Genomic DNA, 17,810 nt, shown 5'->3' with positions numbered 1-17,810 from the left:
CAACATATCGCACTGGGGCACGCACCCTATCTACTGGCATCTTAACTACGCATGTTAATTACTTTCCAGGACTACCACCAGGTGGCGCACCAGGTGGCGCACCAGTTAATTCAGAGACGCGTTCCTTGGTTGAGTAAAGTTCGATTTCCTAGGGTGCGTTCTTGCGTACAGGCAAGATCAGTGAGAGATAAAAGCTTCACTTTAAAAGACGCAAAAGGACAACAGAAACGGCGTACGTAGTGCATGCTCCGGGACTCTCGACTCACCGAAGTGTATTAGATATATGTACTCACGTCTGCCTGGGCAATTTCAGCGTTTTAAACACAGAAGCCAAATTAGGAGAAAAATCAGGAATTTTGCCGCTTAATATGTTTTTGGCTTGTTGATACAAACGCGGGTATGCAACGAGTAAGAGTAACCAATGCAAAAGGCGACTGAGGAATGTCATAATGATAAATGAAACAAAGCGTTCAGCATTTCGACACTGGTCTTCGGGATCACTTCATCGCAAAAAGTGCTTACGTGTCTTCGTGATACTTATTGACCACGGCAAAACATTCAATATTTCTATAGCCAAACTCGATGCGTGGTTGCCCTCCCCCAGGCGTCGTGATTGAAGGGTAAATTGCTTTCCGAGCAGAACATTCTATAGCAGCAAAATCACAATCAAAAATGAAAACGACGAAGGCAATCAAGGAAAATTTCTTTGTGAATATATTTAGCTAACCTTGCGAAGGGCAGCAGCGGAAGACTTATCCACCTTACGTGAGTCTGCCTCACAACAGGGACACGACATTCTATTCTCATGTAGGTTCAAGCGCTGCACTTTGGGCGCGATGCAGAACGTAAATAAATGTACTGAAACGCTGAGCCCCGCGCTAAACCGAACAAAACAATACCAAATCACCCTAATTACAAAAACCACGCACAGAATTGGTTTAGAAAACGTTCTTTAGAATTCAATCTTGCAAAAAAAAATTATCTCCGCTGGGGCTTGAGCTTAGCCATCAGCGTCAGTTCCCCGAACTTTACCTGAAAGCCACGTGCCGAACTTATGGTTTGTTTTAGCAGTTGCCTAAGATAACTGCCGGCGTCTTTAACAAGGACCAGTAGGTCGTGCCATGGCATACACGAAGAGCCCGGCTTGCACCCAGGAAGAATCTGAACATCGCAGCCCCGACACCAATGTACTAGTTTGCTGCCTCGCTTGTACAAAAAAAAACCATTGCAGTTCCATGGTGTAAATATTCACACATAATGGAGGAGAGGCTGCAACGCAGCGTGTGCTGGCGTTGACAGATAATATTCCTTCAATGCCGTCCGCTGCTTATTTCAGGCAGCCAAGAAGACATTGCCTCCCAAGCTTTCATGACTCTAACAAAGCTACCGATGCGTCCCTTGAAGTACTGCACTGCACAACGGGCATCAAAGTCCCTGTAATGCATGTGAGGGTCATTTATTGACGCGGCGCAGTATCCTGACTCAATGATAAGGCACTCAATCCTCTTTTTCTGATGAGGAAAATTTCCGGAGTAGCGTTTAATTTTAGAGCCTCTGACGGTCCCTCTGTAGCAAATCCTAAGAGCATTTCCCGTTCCAACCATGCGCGAAATTGTGGTCGATTGTCTCTGGTGACTACCACTTAACACAATTTGTTCCCAATGTCATAGATCTCCCCATCCTTGTGTGTATGTAGATATTATTATTGCTCGTACATGTAACAAACGATTTGGCCCCTGGCTGTACCAGCATACTTTTCAGCCTCTTGATAGTGCCAGGGCTTTATTCGGGTATGTACCTTCACAGTACGGAGCTCTGTATCTCGATGTCACAGCACGCAGTGGTTCAAACTAAGCCCCGCTGGATTTAGGGAATTTGTTGTCGCCCCCTATTTAGAAGACGTCGCCAGGTGGCACACTGCCTAACTGACCACAAGGATTGGCCACTGACCATTACAGCTGCTGTCAGAAGCTCAAGGCCGCAGCTGCCATCTGGTTGCGAAATCAGCACACCATGCCTCCATTTCGACGAACCCGCTCAAAATGAATGGGCAATAACAATTCCAGTTGTTGTCGGAAGCTTACGACGGATTCAGAAATTCCACATTGCGACCTGAACATTAGCAACAATAAATCTTCATTGCGCGCTCAGAGGGATTGGCCAGGGACGATGACCACTCCCCCAAAGGTTCATGGTACACAAAAAAATCTCATTGCCTGCAACGTCCACTTATGCACTCAAAGTGGCACTCAGGGGCATGCATGTGGACACTGCGCTTTAGTATTCTGAACTTCTGAGCAGTGCCAAAGTGTCTTGGAGCCTTTTATGACTCTCGATTTTAAATACCTCTGTAGAGGAGCTGCTTATCGTGGCGGCTTCCCCCGGCGGAATAAGAAACCATTTTCAGTAAGGATGCAAATCTTCCGCCGACTGACCACTGGCCTAGCCTTAGACAAAGTAACGTGTCGCACACAAGAAAGTTTTTTTCTTGCAGAGTTCAATGGTTCTTCGCTTTTTATGGCCACAAAACGCTCATTGGTGGCTTTATACACAGTTCTTGCAGGCTATAATAAGGAGAAAGTTGTAGAGAATTCTTAAAAAGTTCATCTTTTTAGCCAACCACTACAACACTGAAATTTTCAAATCTTCAGTTTAATCCATGCGAGCTGGACCTTGGCGCACTGCAGGGGACGATAAAGAATTAATTTAGATCCCGGTGATCTTTACTTCACGTGAAGATATGGACGAAAAAGATTACACAATTTTTGACTAAAAATAGGAACACTGACCAACCAATCAGACCACGAAAACTACAATATAACGGTCGAACCGATCATATAATTTGCGTGTAGTGCCGCCATTTCTCATCTTCTATATCTAAACGTGCAGTTTATTTGCTACATATGTGGCACACTTCTTTCGTCTTTAATGGTTGTGTATCAAAATGGTACGCGCCGCTTCCGCGGTGGGACGCCACTTCACTGCTTCTCGAGAGGAGCGCGGGTGTATATAAGAACAGGATAAAGGCATCGCCTCCGGTAACGGGAGCCTCACGAGCAGCGGCGCATGAGAAAGTCATCTTTAGGGCATGAAGGTGCGCTAAGTGCGCATCCACTACAGAAACGACGGTAAGCGTTCCCCCAACGAGCCTCTGTAGCTGCGATGTGTTTCGAATGGAAGCATTCAAGCCATGCTTTCAGAAACTTTTTTGTCCACCCCACGGACATCTTACCCTTATTTATAAAAGCGATTCACATGGCTTGTTCCAACTTGCAGATGACAGTCATAGATTAGCATAGTCCCACTGCACCGGCGTTAGCAAATATTCAAATGGCCTACAAGTAACAGCCGGGAAAGGGTCTGCGAAACACATCACGCAGGTGTCATTTCAAACTATGGGGTTGGGATCTCAATCTTTGCTCAGGTCTTTCTGCTCTTGACCTGCATTAATCATCTATTCCTATGTAGTGGCCGTTGTCGTCACTTCGACTGTCCCCACTTCGTCGTCACTTGAAGGGCGTAATCACCGATCTCAGATAAATGCGTTGCTCCGGCGCTCAAAACGCACGAAGAACCAGTGGAGGCTGGAGAGTCCCCGCTTTAACGGTGCATGACCAAAACAGTGGAATTGCTCGAGAAGCGGCTTTTCGGAAAGTTCACAATGACGTTACTCTTTTCTGATATATATGCACATTCGAAAGCTAAATCTGCCAGCAATGTCTCTATTGAACGCATGCTTCTGGCGCTGTAGTTTAAGTAAAGTATTTCATTGGTGTAAAGACGATTTCGTGCTTCTCTTTGACGCCGCGCAGAACTGACCGAAGTTTTTTTTCTTCAAAACGAACTTTCGCAGGTATAAGAACCCGGCACTGATTAAGGGAGATGTGTTTCTAAACTACTTGCCAGTGATGCACACGGCTCCTTTCGCGGTGCTTTTCTCGGCCATCGCTAGTCATCTTGAGACTATAATGCTCGCAGCTATGGACCTGGCATCAGTCCTACCACTGATACCAAAGTACAAGGTAAGTGCAATACGCAATACGCGTGTTTTAAGAGAGCTTTAGCTATTGGAAGATTTGAAAAGGACATGGTTGGTTCTTCAAAGTTGGGGAGATGTGTTTCTAAACTACTTGCCAGTGATGCACACGGCTCCTTTCGCGGTGCTTTTCTCGGCCATCGCTAGTCATCTTGAGACTATAATGCTCGCAGCTATGGACCTGGCATCAGTCCTACCACTGATACCAAAGTACAAGGTAAGTTCAATACGCAATACGCGTGTTTTAAGAGAGCTTTAGCTATTGGAAGATTTGAAAAGGACATGGTTGGTTCTTCAAAGTTGGGGAGAGATTTCCCCAAGGCAGACTTCAGCTGCCCCTTGAAGGTAATCTTCCCTCAACCTGCTTCAATAAATGGTCATCGAACGTAACCCAACAACGTTTAAAGAATCTCTAGCCACCCATGTACATCTTGTATAGCACTGAACAAACAGCTTAAACAGTGGGGTTACCTAATCGCTTACTATTCTGGACTTACCACTTTCGCATTGTATTTCCTTTCTTTGTTCTTTGCCTAGTTTATAGGACAAAGTTGGGAAAAGGTGCAGTGCAAAAAGTAAACATCCCATTGCTGGTCTCGCCAGATCTGTGACGGTTAAGCAGCTGACCTTGCTTACAGCAAAGCCACCACCAGTGGTCTTTAATACATACGTTTGCTTCGATTGCAATGAATCCATGCGCCGTGGTCGAGCGGTGATATGATTCCTTGACATCCGCGCCGATTTTTTGCTGTCGCCATTGCTTCGGATTCTTATACCTCGGTTTTGAGCGATATGTAGAACGTTTCGTTTCGATTGCACACTGTAATTTGTATGCATTTGCCTGTGGGCATCGTAGTTATACGATGCAGTTTGAACGTGATAGGCTTCAAAGGCTGTGATGCCGATCAAGTGTGCAGAGTAGTCCTTTGGAATGTGCCTGATATAAACTTCTGTGACTGATCTAAGTGTGCTCATTAGGCGAGAACGAATAACTTGGTATCTCGTGGTTTTTGTTGCTGTCGTATTCGTCTGGATGCGTTGCGAGATATTTCCGAGATCACTGTATCCACTGTCACAGCGTGCCGACCATGCTCTACCAGGGTTACTTGGATGCGAATGCGTAAGGAATGCCTGTAGACGTCTGGTGCATTTGGCGAACCAGTTTGCCGCTGTCTGATGTGGTGTTGAGACGCACGTTTCGGCTGGGTACGCGGCGTTTCTAGAGGCGGATCTCTGCTGCGATCACAGCTGCTGGCCCCGTGTAGTGGGTCCAAGCCGTGGTGGAGGAAGCGATGACATGTCGCTCGGTAGGCTTGGCCTTACCAAGAAATTTTACTGGCTCACAGAAGGTTCTAAGATGGAATGGTTAAGGGATCACTTATACTAGGGGGTATCGGAGTACTTCACGAGCCCGACGACATAACTCTTACATTACTGGGGGTAGCTGAAGCGCACTTACTGCGGCAAAAGCACGGAGCCGACGTGACATCCATCCTCACCAGCCGCTCCCCAGCGGCACTTCGGTTCATGTCTGTGAAAAAATATGAAAAGAAGTTTAACTTCTTCGAACAATGGTGGTATTTTCGTAATTTCCGAAGGAAAAAATGAGAAAATCACGCCGCCCAGGTAGGATCGGACCCACACCCAAGCGATTGCGCGTCCGTCAGATGCGTATAAATGGTAACTACGATTGCGTTCGCGATGCAGAGTGCAGGACGTATAAAACTTCTCATAACCGATACCGCAATGGAATCAAGACTTGAAGCAATTCTGGAACTTTCCAGTGAATGTACACTCCACTTAGTATCAAAGCGTCTCCTTCCTCTTACCAGTAGAAACACGTATTGTTCCGGGCTAGTGAAGAAATCCTTAAATAAACGGTGCATTTCTTGCACTCAATGTCACACCGAATGTGAGCCTGCGTCAGTTTAAGTGGGACATATATGGTAGGAGGGAACATCTTAATAAAAATTAAAATATAATATAAAACAATGAAGTAAAAAATTGCACATTTTTTAGGCAAAGCTATAGCGGCCGTAAAAGCACTTTCATTCGGCTAGGAGAAAATAGTTTTGATTGATTGATTGATTGATTGATTGATTGATTGATTGATTGATTGATTGATTGATTGATTGATTGATTGATTGATTGATTGATTGATTGATTGATTGATTGATTGAATGTAGGGTTAAATGCGCCGACGCAATGCAGGCGATCAGGCGCGCCGAAGTGGAGGGCTCCGGGTTAATTTCGACCACCTGGGGATCTTTAACGCGCGCCGAAATCTCGTACATACGGACGCTTTTGCTTTTCGCCTCTATCAGTAAAGCGGCCGCCGCGGCCGAGAATCGAACCCACGTCCTTGTGCTCAGCACAATTTTGTTTTACTTGGGAAATACATTTCCCTAGTGAGTTTCTTCTACTCATTTGAAGCCGCATTTGAAGGCTGAGTACACTATTTATTGTGCAAGGAAAATGTAAAACCTTTCATGCTGGTGTGAGTACCATAAGCCACAATGTCAGCATGAAACATTCTTCTTCTCCTGAAGCAAACATTGCTGTTTTAGTTCATAATACCTACTGATGGTGTAGTATATCCTTTCCGGGAATAGCGGGCAAGATGTATATTTCATGATTTCGTCAGATACTTTAGAATAATAGCTAAATTTTAGTATCAAGCAGTGCAAAGCCTTGATTTTCCACACATTGAGTGAAATCGGGGAGCCTGCATTATGTTTCACCCGCAAGCAGCCATATATATGCCTACAGACTTTAATTAAGCAGATGCCCCAGTGAACGTAATGAGACTGCTAAAATACAAATTCATGATTTTACGCCTCGCTACAGTCTAAAACCTGTCAGCGGCAAGCACAAAAAAAAAAACGCAGAACAGCGAGTAAAACAGTCAAACATATGCACAATTTACGCCAATATGAAGGAGACCCATGTATTGTAATTGATTATTATCATTAGTAATATATTAGTTTAGGGAGTATCCTAACAGGGACGCCGTTATTTCACTCATTTAATTCCTCACCCCAAATATTACTTTGACTGTGGCTATGATCTTTTATCATGGTCGTCGCCCCTTTTTTTCTTTTAGTTTCCTGCAGGTCCATCGTTACACTTTGCAGTTATGCTTCGTTGTTGCAGGAGGGCGTTGATGTTTGCTGTTTTTTTTTGCCCAGTTACTCAACAACGTAAACATGCCTGCATTGCGTCAAAAGCGTTGTTTCTTCCACGTCTTAGGTGACTAACCTCCAGCTATACCCCACGCATGCTATGGTGATAGTACAGAAAGGACTGCCACCCACTCTCGACATCAGCACCGTAAAAACCCTGTTCCTTGCTGGAAGTGCTCTTCCCCCTCAAATAATGAGTGGTCTTCTCAACGTGTTTCCGCGTGCCAATATTTACCACGGTAAGTGCTTTATAGGTAGTTATCATTGCGGGCGCTTCTATATTTCATAACGTACGTCTGCGTTGCGCGTGAGGTCTTTAAAAACCGACACCCATCGTAACTGCTACGCTGACAGCATGCTTGCTCATTCGGCTGAACCCTCATTGCTACGACAGCCTGACGCTTCTCGCGGTTGCGAGAAAATTTCGCTCTACGCGGGATCCTGTTCGTTTTGTGGACGAACAATCAAGTTTTGAACGTTTACAGTATTTTTCCGAAGGTGTGAACGCAGCCTTGCAATAAGCAGCAGTCTTCATTATCCCGCCAAATTTAACAAGAACGCTTTACCGCTTCGTTACCAAACTCTTTTTGTACATAATAAAAAAACGATAACATTATGTTGCAGTTTTCAGAATGAAAGTAACGCTCTTTTATTTTTACTGACGGTCTATTCTACTCCGCAAACCTGAGATTTTAACGTAATGAAGCAATATGTATTGGCGTGAGGGCGCAAAACGGGCTACAAGACAGTTGTCCAATACCATTGTCTTGTAGTCCTTTCCAGGCTGCCGCTACATTTCCAATGGCTACCTCGTCAGCACTGTAATCACCCAAAATTCAACCTGGTGAGGCCACAGCATTACATACCCGCCTTTGACAGTGTACATAATATTCAAGTCACCAACTATGCGTTCAAGCCTTCGTAGCAGCAGTGCGTACCGTAACAAAACCGCGCGTGCGCTATGTCACAGTATAGTAGTGGATGTTGCTAGGATTTCTGCACATTCAGAGCCAATGTCGGTAATCTCTAGCTTCAAAAACAGCCCAGCAAAAGATATAGCGGGAAGACTGGACCGCAAGGACGGCGCTTCATTTTCAGGGTCAGTGCAGCCTATGTCGTCTTCTCTACCTTGGCGTTTTTTTCTTTGGTACAACTGTCTTTGAAATTTGTGCCAGCACGTCCAATTTTGAACTTCTTTCTATAGCTTATGGTGAGTTTGAAATCTATCCATTTGTGCTGGCTTATGACGTAATTGTAGTGTAGCAATTACGAACCGTGTTCTACCCATCCTTAAATGCCCATTCTCGGGGGGAAAGAAGCCTGTGGAGTCACCTTTGCAATAAACCAACATTACTCAGGTAAAAATATTACCGCAAGTAATTGATGGTTCACCCGCAAACACGACCAATAAAGCAATCGTTTACCACACAGAGAGCTTAGTAACTAACGATGAGAAAAGTGATACAACATTTATATTACATCGTATTTATACCTAGCTTTTTACACGAAATTGCGTACTGCCACTAATAGCGCTAACATTTGTCGCTCATTCTCGACCTCAAATTGTTTTCAGCGTATGGCCTGACGGAGGTCTGCTGTGCGATCTCTTTTACACGCGGCATGTGCCACGACTTCAAAACCGTTGGAACGCTCATTCCGCATACAAGCATTAAGGTGAAGTATCGCATTTATTGAAAGCAATTGTTTTTGGGTTTTTTGGGCAATTTCTGTAGGTTAATTGCTGCTGCATGGAATTGCTCTAAGCGAATTCTTGCGAGCAGTTAAATTGTTTCACGTCAGGCACTCTGTCTAATACATTCTAGAACAGACTCGCTGTTTTACATGAAAATTTTTTTTGCGATTCTTGTTTCAGCACACATATTTGAGGTCTCAGGTGTCTGATGTACATCAAGTCATCAGCAGGAGCAAATAATTCCTACAGGTCTATACTAAACCCCCCGATCATAGCTACAATCTTAAAGTATTCTGTCATGTGGCAGACTCAGTGACGACATCCGCCTTGTACTAACGCAAAACGTTATCGTACCACAAAAAAACGTTGCAAGTTGGTTAAGTAAGAGTACATCATGCCCACAAGGTCAAAAAACATCGACGCAATAAAGCCTGTCTGTCTTTTATTTTTACGTTATCCATTTTCTCAACTGAGCCAGGAAGGCCGTGAAAGTCGCTAAGGAACCAAACACCAACAAAAGTTTATATTCGCAGCCATTAGGTTAAATTTCTTATAAAAGCTGATAGGCATTTTCAACACGCATATATTATAGATCACAGTTTGGGTTGGAGTTTTTTTCAGGTACGTGCGTCCAAATTCCTGGCGCTTTATGTTTATGCAAGAAAAATCAAATTTTAATGAAACAATGTAGCTAGCCTGTCTGGTACGTTTGAGAACAGCATTTATTGCCCAAGCATAAGTGTGCACAAGGAAGCATAAGTGTGCAATTCAGAAAAAATGGGGACGTTTTAAGAGATAACTACTGAAGAGAAACGTGCATTGGTATTTTGTTTTACAGTATTTCCGTGTTAATGGTTTCTCAGGTAGTGGATGTGGACACAAGAAAAAAGCTTGGACCAGGGGAGTGTGGCGAGATTTGTATCAAAGGACCCTCTTGTTTCAAGGGATACCTGGACAACCCAGATGCAACAGCGGAAATGTATGACGATGAAGGTTTTGTCAAGTCTGGTGTGTATTCTCTGCCCTCATTGGGCGTTTGTTTTGGCAATCTAGTGCAGTTCCCAGATAGGGTTATTCGTTTTTCAAGCTGGTGTAACACTTTGCTTCTGGAAGCGCGAACTGCGGACGAGGACAAGCGGAAGACGACAACACAAAGTGTTACTAACAACTAAATATTCATTTCGAAACGCACAGCTTTAAAAACTCTCATGACCCCAGTCATCAGAAGGAACGAAAGAAGAAAACTCTGAGCAGACGAGACACCAATGCTTTGGTATTGTAGTGTGAGAATTCCGGCCGCTTCTCTAATCTTGCGGGTTGTCTGATTTCTGTGCCGTCTTATTATTGTGCACTGTTCGAAACGAGCCACGCAGCCCCACCCTGGCAGCGAATGCCTAAACACCGCATGCTACATGAGAAACTTTGCGTTTGTGTTCGGGCAGCCTATCAATTAGGCACAAATAAATGAACGTGACGAGGGGCAGAATTCCCGCAACTTCACTGCGTTTTGAAATTAGTGAATAAGAGCTACAGAACAGTATAACCATTTTTTTTTTACAAATTCCTATTGATTTCTCCTCCGGACGATGAGCTCAAGGTGTTTAATAACACCGGCCAAACCACAACGAGAGAACGCTTATCATTTTGTTGTTTGTTACTACTAGCTGTCTTCGCTTAATTACGAAAGAAGATATCAATTCATGTAGCAACGAAAGTAGGGGCAGCATTCTTATGAAAAAGTGGAAATACACCAAAACACTGGCTACCATAGCGAGAAAGATACGAGGACAGGCGCAGTCTTTGTCCGCTTGGTCCTCCATTTTTCCCATCATTTGTACTTTCTGCAACATGCATCAACTCGTCTAACAACACGTCCGTTTAATCATTTCCGTAAGAGGGTTGGCGCACTGAATAAAAAGAAAGACAGTAACCGCGGATCAAAGGTTCTTCGCTGGTTCTGAGCTTTACGCGAATCGTGTTACTCAAGATACAAACGCCTGAAAGCCTGGTGGCAGCCCCCTGACCTTCAAGCTCCGCCAGAGTCAAGCAAGCGCCTCGTCAGGTTTTAAAGACCAGACGGAAACTCCACCGACTACGTTTCCACAACCAACCGACCCAATTCGCGACGCGGAGGGAAGCGCAATCGGTCGCACTTCCATCGCCTGCCGAACCAATCCACGGGTCCGACATTCAGACAATGTCTCATGAAGATGCAGAGTAGTGCCTCTCGTTTCTTAGCCCAGACATGTCCTCCAAAAAGCACTTCGTGATGGACAACTGCAGTTTATACCACCCTGCCCGTTGATTCCAACCGATGCGTGCGATCAGTGAAATACTTCCATACGCGACCAGAACCACCAGTCACATCCACCAGATAACAAATGTTCTTGGACAGCTTGTCTGCCCCCACCCCGACTGGCAGCTGTCCCACACACAAAGCATGTGCAATATGAAGCACCATTTTCTTATAAAGCGAAAGCTTTCTCAGTGGGACCAATGGTGTTCTGCTGCCAAAAAACTAATGCATGTTCCCATAGACCGGTTGGTCGACCGCAAAACTGTGATCATATCTCTGGACACAAAGTGCTTTCGTGAAACTGGGCTTCTATTGGGTCAATAGGGTTACTTGAAAATCGCGAAAAACGAATGGTTCAAGATAAAACAATACAATCCTCGATCATGAAGAAGGAACACAATTGTGAAAACTTTATCTCGCAAACCCCATATCGATGTACCTTTGTATTGTTCGTATATGCGTTTATTTATGCACGAAAAGTCGTCCCGGGGGTTCGTTCTTAGTTTGCGATTTCGGGTCTTTGAAGGTTGGAAGATTGATTGCACACACTTTCAGCGAGAGAGAAAGAAAGCAATTTATTGAATGGAAGGAAGACAGAGGTCGGCCTGATTGTATAGTCTCTGACTTGGCACTCTGTGGGGGGAAGGGGGAAAAGAGCATAGATGGAGAGGGTGACAAATATGATGACTGACAAGTTCAATATTTCACCACAACGGGATTGGGCTACATTCTAGCTGCCAAACGACTGTTTAATAAGAATGCAAGCAGTTCGACGCACTTTTAGCCATCATTTTGACCACGCTTGACGCAGTTTTTATGCAAGAAAGTTTTTGCGCTACCGTCAACCTTCTTTGGTAAGGGATGGTAATGCTTTTTTAAATCACTCACGGTCGGTGATTTTTCTAGGTGACACTGGCTACTACACTGCGTGCGGCGAGTTGTACGTGTTGGACCGGATTAAAGACATGGTAAAGTGCATGGACCTCCAGGTGGCTCCTGCGGAACTCGAGGAGCTGCTCCAAGGCCATGCAGATGTCGCACAAGTTGCCGTAGTTGGTGTGCCTCACAGTGCCTACGGAGAAGCACCCAGGGCCTTTATTGTGCTCAAGGCCAACGCACGACCAAAAACCACACAAGAGGAGGAGGCCAAGCAGCAAGAATTTGTGAAATACATCGAAAGTAAGGCGGTATCCTTGAATCAGTCTTATTTCCAGCGCCCAAATCTGGCACTCTGCTTTGGTAAACATTGTGAGTTTTAAGTGCAGACTGCAGCGAGAACATGTGTGTCTTCAAAGGGCATTCAGAAAGGTGACATGCCTACAACTGAAAGTGAATTGACAAAACAAAACAGTTAATACAAAGGAATGTATGCAGACCAATTTTTAAAGTTTATAGATGCGAAGGCTGAACATTCTACCTTCCGGAATTCACACAAATGCCTGAAGAAAGAGCTAAATATGTATATCAATGAGCTGCTCGGGGCACACGCCTTTCGATGATGGGCAACAACAAATCTCTTCCTGTACTTTCAGTGCACGCTGCGCATTGAGGAGCCAACTAAAAGTTCTCATATCAACAGAGAAGCGTGTATGCGCTCCAGGGTATTTAGCAACAGGCAGAAATGCACGGAACTTTCTCTGGTCATTCTTTCTTTGAGCACCGCCAAACTCTGCCTCATTCTTTTCTTGTCCTTTTCCCTGCCGTTTCTTGTGTCCTTCGCACCTGGCATCATAGCCGAGTCTGTTTTTATCTCCCAAATAAGAAGTATTTTTTGATGTCCATTCATTCTTCGTCGGGAAAACAATGGACAAATTCCTGATCACTTCTGTTCGAGAGCACCATTATATTTTTTACGTATAGGATTTTGGTAAATCACGCCAACCGTCCTAACAGTGTGTATTGTTTGCGTGGGTAAACAACCCAAAGCTGTGTTTTCCACACAATCACACTTGAAATATTGTAAACCCTGTGGTTTTGGTAGGTGATCATTGCTGAGGCTCTCGTCCTTCTGCATACTGCTAAGGGGTATTCCCCCAATGGCTTCGCCTGAAAGTTTAACAGGACATGCTACACATGGAGGTGCGCTGAGGGCAAGATTTTGTTTATTTTCTTCTGTAATTCCATGACGATTTTCGCAAACTATGCGTACCCTGCGGTAAGTCACGGTTTACCTTTACGATGACCATTCCCTATGTGTGGACAGAGCCTATATCTTACGAAGGCTCATTCATATGAACGAGTCCTTAAATTTCAAGCTGGGTTATCCTAAGAGTTTCTTCTTTTTAATAAAATTGTCCCACGAACCAAGCTTCAATTGCAACCCGATCTAATAGAAACACGTGACTGCGCTGTCTAATAAGAATCGTGGGCATCTTAACGTGCATTTTTAGTCTACCTTTTTTTGCACCCGCTATTACTTTGCGCAGCTTTAGTACTTAACAGAAATGGTTTTAGAGATTTGAAGTCAGAGCAAACACACACACTTCTATACCGTTCAGGTCTCCACCGTTTGTGCGCAGTCATTTAGAGCACTTGAATTTGAATGGTCAATCGTTTTTTTATTGCGTTTCTTTTTTATGTGCTCTAGAGGTGTTTTTCAATTGAGCCATTTCCTGTTGCTCTACAGTTTTTTTCACGGACGTTTTTATTAAGCAGAAGCTCCTGTCAGCTCTTTCACCATTCACCTTACTGAGTGTACCGAAAGACAAAGTTTTAAATACGCCTACGTGAACTTCTGAGCTATCGCTGATGTGCACGCTCGCCAGAGCATCCTACGGCTGGCGAACCGGCCTTCCACCATTACGGCTTCGCGTGGTGAAGGGTCGTATAGTGTCCGCCATATATTTTAAAGCGGAGCTTTAAACTTATTACTGGGGATGTGCATACGCGAGAACGCGCTGAAGGAAAGCCAACTCTCTCTGTCTAATATGATGATCGTAGCTGATGTGTAAAAAAAATAAAAAAAACGCTTCTTGGGGATGCTTAGCGCTAGCTTACCTGGGCTGTTTTTGCTAAACGGTTATATGCAGCAAAGTAGTAGCTGACGCAATCGTGACACTATGCCACTTATATAGTCCTTAGGCCATGTCCTGAGCTGAGCGTCGATAGTCGTTACCCACAGCTCAACGTACGATGAGAATGACGTTACAGTGCATGCCGTAAAGGTGTTAGCCGCAGAACGTTGGGCCTAACGTCGCATTTGGAGCTTAACGCATTGTGCCGGCACCCGCTCCAAAAAGTACGCACTGTACGTCAAGCAGCAGGTACCGATCACCGCCGTAAACCCCAAAACCACACGTTAGGTATACGCAGTGCATACCCCAGAATTGCTGCGGTTATTCTAGAAAGGTGGAGCATACTTCCAGAGTAGCATATCCTCGCAGTCTGGGATTGGCAAGCGAAAGAATCCATCACACGAAAGCTTCTCATTTAACCGTATCGCCGTTAGACGTAGGAGTGCATAATCTTGTTAGCCGTCTTTTTTTATTGTACAAGGTGGAACAACTGCCCGATGAGGAGCGTTTCTGGTATTCGCGGCAGCAGGGCTGCTTTTTTTTCAATGCCCACAAAAATAAGGACAACCATATTAGACGTTCGTCGTGAAGTTATCAAATGGTATTATATTTTGTGCAGGTTTTCTGCTATCTTGGGTACGTGGAGGAGTTAGGTGTTCATTGATGTTCGGTATAGCAGATGCACAACAATTCCCTGCACTGTTTGAAGGAAAGCGTGATTTTTCATAACCTGCTCATAAGCAAGCGCTTTATTACGCGCATTTTTAACAAATCATCGAACATTCACGAGGGTGGACGCCGCTAACCTAATGTGTTTATGTCTACTGGCAGATCTTGTGGCTGTGCACAAACGGCTTCACGGTGGTGTAGAGTTCACGGATGTCATCCCGCAAACGCCGACAGGAAAGCCCAACCGCCGCCAGCTGAGAGAAACATTTCTTGAGAAAGCAGGACCTGCAGCTCCGGAGAAGAAATAGCGCCGCCTCAACGCACTCTGTACACAAATGGCTATTTTGTTCATAATACCGAAAAAACAGAAAAAAAAACCGTACCTGCGCACCTATATTTTAAAAACTTCTCTTGCGGAAACGATTTTCACCGTCCTAATGTTAGAATATAGGCACTCCGCGTGACTGATTTTTCAGGTATGTGTTGTTGAAATTAAATTGCATTTTTGTACTGAGCACTAACTGCAACGCTGTGAAAGCGCTTTATACTCAAGAGTTTTTCAGCTAAACCGGTTTCTTGTTTTGTGGATTTTCGTTATTTGGTTCAATCAATAAAGCTTGGGGAAAGAGTTGAAACGTATGTCTCTGAAAAGTTACACAAGCAAGCAAACCTGAAAGCATAAAGATGGTGTTAGTAAATTTTTTTAGCTATAAGAAGCGCATGTCAACAGGGTGAGGGAAAAGAAACTCTAACTAGGTTTAACATATTCCTTCTACATTTGTTTACGTCTGTTGTAAAACAATTTTATCCTGATAGCACCCATTTACGTTGTTGATTCCACTGAAGCATGGCTCCACAGTTCTGAAAATACCCATGAAGGTTATCACAGTCCATTCCACGTTTTACCCCTTGGGGGATCGATGCGAGCCATACGTTGATTATACCAACAAACACAGTACCGCAGCAAACGCACATATGTTTTTGAATGCAAAATACGCAATTCACGAATATCTGCAGGTTTACTGTATGGAGTTTCTTAGAAAAGAAGTTATTTTTCTTATCGTAGTTCACAACGCCAAGTTTTGAGGAAAGAGTCTGCACGTTCATTTCCAAAACCCGCTGCTAAATTTTTCTTGAAAGAAATCACGCCAGAGGTAACAATAGAAAGTAACAAAATATAGGGGAATGCAAAATATATTGAAAAACGAGAAAAGTAGAAGAAATATGGCCATGATTCTTCAACCGCATACATAGACGTGAAAACGATACAAATCAGCCGAATTCCTGTATAACACCTAATTAAAACCAAAGTTACCGTTTAAGCCCAACAAGGTATGGGGATGATTTCCCTAGTGGTTAACACCTCAGGTTTACTAGTTCTGGGGCTCCCCGGAGCACTTCATAAAATCTCCAATCCCGTGATGTTTTTGTCATGCCTCCCGCCAAAAAAGTAATGATACTAATCTCTCAAAAATATAACCTCAGGAGCATCTGCCAACACCGACCACAAAAGGCGCAACCACCGAAACTTTACGACGTCATCGGTCCATGGCGCTCTCCTGCCATGGCAACACGGAACACAGGGGCCTTGGTGTCATTTCTCGGGCCTCAACGAAACCCTGTGAACGTTTCTTTAACTTTACTACTGTGCGTGGGCTGTGTGTGTGTGTGTGTTTCTGCGCTTGTCGATTTCTGAGTGTTGATTTGCGTTTGTTAGTGCTTATGTGAGTTTTTGTGTCTTCGCTTCCTTCTCTCATTTTCACCCCTCGCATGTTCACATGGAGTAACAAGCCAAGCTCGCTGCCAGGCTTTCCCTTCATCATTAAAGGCATCCCTTTTCCTCCCTCCTCCTCCAATTTCCGTTTATTTGAGGAACTGTGGCAGTGGAAGTGAAATATTATTCTTCGAGTGAAAGATATGTAATTTTCTAAAAGGTGCCCGTGTCCAACTCGGCACAGCCATCTGGTCAACGAGGGCCAAACCTTTCTCTCTTGAATAAAAGGCTTAAAATTTTCACTTATTCTTACGTCTGAAAAACCGGTATTGAACGAAGCGTGATCAACAGTAACCTGTTCGTACAACTTTCTTGAGGACGAGCGAGAGAGTACGTGAGCGTCCGGGGTAAAACTAACCAAAGAAACAAATGAGGAACTAAAATAAACCAGGTTTTTGTACAAGTTGCCAAACCCATACTGACACTCGCCCTGCAAGGCTGCGATGGTTTCGGCTTGAACAAATTGCTCCTTTCTCCTGATTGTGCTTTGTTAGCAACTGTGGGATTACTGGTACGCACACTTACAAATCTGCACTTCCTATCGAGCAATCTTTTGAACAGCTCCAAACAAAGTACTAGCAAACGAGTCACCGAGTGCAATCTCAAGACAATCTGTGGGTTGTGCCTCGTGAATCTTGGAAATGGTGTTCTCTGTAGCAGAATCACAGGCCTTGCACATCTTCCTGCTAATATTCCATTGATTGCCCACCGAAAAAAATATAGTTCAACAAACGTTTATTTAACCTCCTTTCGGCCTTCACAATATTCTCCTGCCCACAGCAGTGTTGCTCCCTTCGAGACGAACGTGTCTCTATACGCAGTCTGCAGAGGGCGCTTAAATTTGACCTGTCCAACATCTTACGCTTACATCGATTGAATCCGCCCTTGCTGATCTTTTAAATTCGCATCTGCTATCGCTCCAACCATGTTGTGACTCGCGTGCTAACCTAAACAAGGCATGGGAAGTGAATTACTCATAGCCCCCCTCCACCGGGGTGTGCACTTATCGCAGTAAGTACACCTTGATTCACCGCCGAGTAATCTGCAATACAAGACGTGGCAGATGGGCCAACGCTTTAACGTTACTCATAATATTCGTCATAATGTTTCAAGTTAAGTTATGCCTTTTGCTTGGAAATGTACAAC

General features: G+C 44.3%; 1 protein-coding gene across 1 annotated transcript in view; it reads left to right on the top strand.

The window, feature by feature from the left end:
• Positions 1-15,527, top strand: part of LOC144157882 (uncharacterized) — a 42,534-nt gene extending 27,007 nt beyond the window's left edge. The window contains exons 6-11 of the mRNA XM_077688599.1: positions 3,854-4,022; positions 7,286-7,457; positions 8,792-8,892; positions 9,775-9,919; positions 12,114-12,386; positions 15,053-15,527. Coding sequence (XP_077544725.1) covers positions 3,854-4,022; positions 7,286-7,457; positions 8,792-8,892; positions 9,775-9,919; positions 12,114-12,386; positions 15,053-15,198 — 1,006 coding nt within the window. The 3' untranslated portion in view covers positions 15,199-15,527. The remainder of the gene's footprint in view (positions 1-3,853; positions 4,023-7,285; positions 7,458-8,791; positions 8,893-9,774; positions 9,920-12,113; positions 12,387-15,052) is intronic.
• Positions 15,528-17,810: the final 2,283 nt, after the last annotated feature.

Source organism: Haemaphysalis longicornis, unplaced genomic scaffold (assembly GCF_048455015.1).
Source record: "Haemaphysalis longicornis isolate Haplotype H1 unplaced genomic scaffold, Haemaphysalis longicornis Haplotype H1 scaffold_10, whole genome shotgun sequence".
NCBI lineage: Eukaryota > Metazoa > Arthropoda > Arachnida > Ixodida > Ixodidae > Haemaphysalis > Haemaphysalis longicornis.
Note: the sequence above shows the minus strand (reverse complement) of the source record. Positions and strands in the feature narration are given on the sequence as shown.